The sequence below is a fragment of the Muntiacus reevesi genome, chromosome 22 (assembly GCF_963930625.1).
Source record: "Muntiacus reevesi chromosome 22, mMunRee1.1, whole genome shotgun sequence".
Lineage (NCBI taxonomy): Eukaryota > Metazoa > Chordata > Mammalia > Artiodactyla > Cervidae > Muntiacus > Muntiacus reevesi.
The window spans coordinates 4,345,583-4,348,079 of record NC_089270.1 but is presented as its reverse complement, the minus strand read 5'-3'; the positions used below and the strand labels follow the sequence as shown (position 1 = coordinate 4,348,079).

Here is a 2,497-nt window from a genome sequence, read left to right as displayed (position 1 = left end):
AGGCCTCCCTGTCCATCACCAACTTCTGAAGTCCACTCAAAATCATGTCCATCGAGTCAGTGTTGCCATCCAACCTCTCATCTCTGTCGTCCCCTTCTCCTCCTGCCCTCAGTCTTTCCCAGCACCAAGGTCTTTTCAAATGAGTCAGCTCTTCGCATCAGGTGACCAAAGTATTGGAGTTTCAGCTTCAGCATCCGTCCTTCCAATGAACACCCAGGACTGATCTCCTTTAGGATGGACTGGTTGGGTCTCCTTGCAGTCCCAGGGACTCTCAAGAGTCTTCTCACCAGATGGTCAACACCAAAATCTGATTATGTTCTTTGCAGCCAAAGATGGAGACACGCTATACAGTCAGCAAAAACAAGACCGGGAGCTGACTGTGGCTCAGAACTCCTTATTGCCAAATTCAGACTGAAATTGAAGAAAGTGGGAAAAACCACTGGACCATTCAGGGCTGCAGTTCATGCGGTCGCAAAGAGGACACGACCGAGCAGCTGAACTGAACTGAACTGAAAGGCGAGTGATGTTAACTGCTGCCCTACCCATAGGGCTCTTGGGTGCGGAGTCTTTTTTTTTTTTTCTGAGCGTGAGCACCTGCCAATAGAGACTGCAGTGCGCGTGCACGCCCGTTCTACGCCGAAATCAGAGATGTGTGCGCATGCGCAGCGAGCGGACACCGCCCTCCCCACCCAAAGGGCGGGAGTACGTGCGGGTACGTGCTCGCGTAGAGGCCGGAAGTAGTGCCGCGCGTGCGCAGATGCAAGCGCGCGCAAAACCCGGAAGTGGGGCTGTCTAGCCCGGAAGTAGGGCTGTGTAGCCCGGCAGTCGCGGGCTATGGAGGATTTCCCGCCGAGTTGCGGGGCTGTTGGTGAGGAGTCGGTCGAGGAGGCCGAGGCCCAGGTGGCGGCCTGGAGTGGGGACAGCGGCAATGTGTCGCAGAGCCACAGCAGCGCCTCGGGGCCGTGGGAGGACGAGGGCCCGGAGTCGGGCGCGCCGAGCCGGGACCCGCCGCTGCTGCGCCGCGCCGCCGCGGGCTACGCCTCCTGCCTGCTGCCTGGCGCGGGGGCGCGGGCCGAGATCGAGGCGCTGGACGCTAGCCTGGAGGACCTGCTCACCAGGGTGGACGAGTTTGTGGGCATGCTGGACATGCTGCGCGGCGACTCCTCTCACGTAGTCGGCGAGGGCGTGCCTCTCATTTACGCCAAGGCCACCGAGATGCGGCGAGTCTACAGCAAGATCGACCGCCTGGAGGCCTTTGTGGGCATGGTCAGCGCCAGCGTAGCCAGGCTGGAGGAGCAGGTCGCCAGGGCGGAGGCCGAGCTGGGGACGTTCCCCAGTACGTTCAGGAAACTGCTGCACACGATTAACGTTCCCTCGTTTTTCCACAAGGCGCCCTCCGGCAGGTCCCAGCTGACCGGCTACGAACCCCCCGTCGTCTTTCGGACGGAAGACCACTTTCCCTGTTGCAGCGAAAGACCTCAGGTCTGAGTCTGTCGGACAGCGCTGCAAGAGGACAGGTCTGAAATTATCTCGACTGTTAATCAGATCAGTTGAAATTCCTGTTACCGGACGCCTCTGATGTTGGAGTATGAAATTGTAAAGTTTATTTTTTGCACACTTGATTGCTTACTCTCCTCATCATTTCACGTGGAATGTATGGTTTTCTATGTCTTCCAGTTCAAACTTGAAACACGAAAGCTGCTTGGTTGGGGGAATCCCAGAAGCAAAGTGTATAAACTGCACACTGTGGCAGAACTGTCATTTTTAGGCATTTTACAGCTCAACTAACAGTATTACCTTTTCAACATTTGTATATTTGCAATACTCTTAGGAAAACTACTGAGCCCTTAAAGCCTTGTTAATTGGAGCCTAACAACTTACTGACCAGAGACGTGTTCATACGTCTTTTGTTACCCAAACTATTGCCTGGAGACAGTTCGATATTCTGTTATAGAACAAGTCAAGGGCCACAGCTGTTACTTTCTGCAAAAATCTCCCAATCAATAAAGTGCTGATAGTGATTCAGATTTCTATAGCATACTTCAGGGTAGGTGGTAAATTATTTTAAGTTATATTAAACTTTCCATCTGATGGATTGTAAACCAAAGGAAATACAATTTTTGAGAAAATGTTTTTATTGCAACTCATTCTGAAGTTGTATTTGAAAGTATAACTCCAGTCTTAATTTGTCCGCGGCTAACACGTCTGTATATGATTACCAACGTTTGGTTTGTAATTTAAAAATTAATAAAAAGTTTACATTTTATTGGAAAAGCTTTCTGTCTGAAAAGGACTTTACATGTTTGCCTTTTGTTTGTTCGAAGGTAGACATGTTGTGTTTGTAATTGTAAGAGTGGGATAAAGGTCACAGCTTTAGATATTTCTTTCTTCTCAAAATGAATATTGAAATCACTTGTGTGATGATTCGACTGATTAGGATTTTGTTTTTTCACCCTGAGGACCTAGACTCCTTTGAAGGGACGATAGGCTAATCTGT

General features: G+C 50.6%; 1 protein-coding gene across 1 annotated transcript; it reads left to right on the top strand.

Moving 5' to 3' along the window:
• Positions 1 to 802: 802 nt before the first annotated feature.
• BLOC1S4 (biogenesis of lysosomal organelles complex 1 subunit 4) lies at positions 803 to 2,274 on the top strand. The gene has a single exon (XM_065914237.1). It carries the CDS (start codon positions 835 to 837, stop codon positions 1,486 to 1,488), a length of 654 nt encoding a protein of 217 aa, XP_065770309.1. The 5' UTR covers positions 803 to 834; the 3' UTR covers positions 1,489 to 2,274.
• Positions 2,275 to 2,497: the final 223 nt, after the last annotated feature.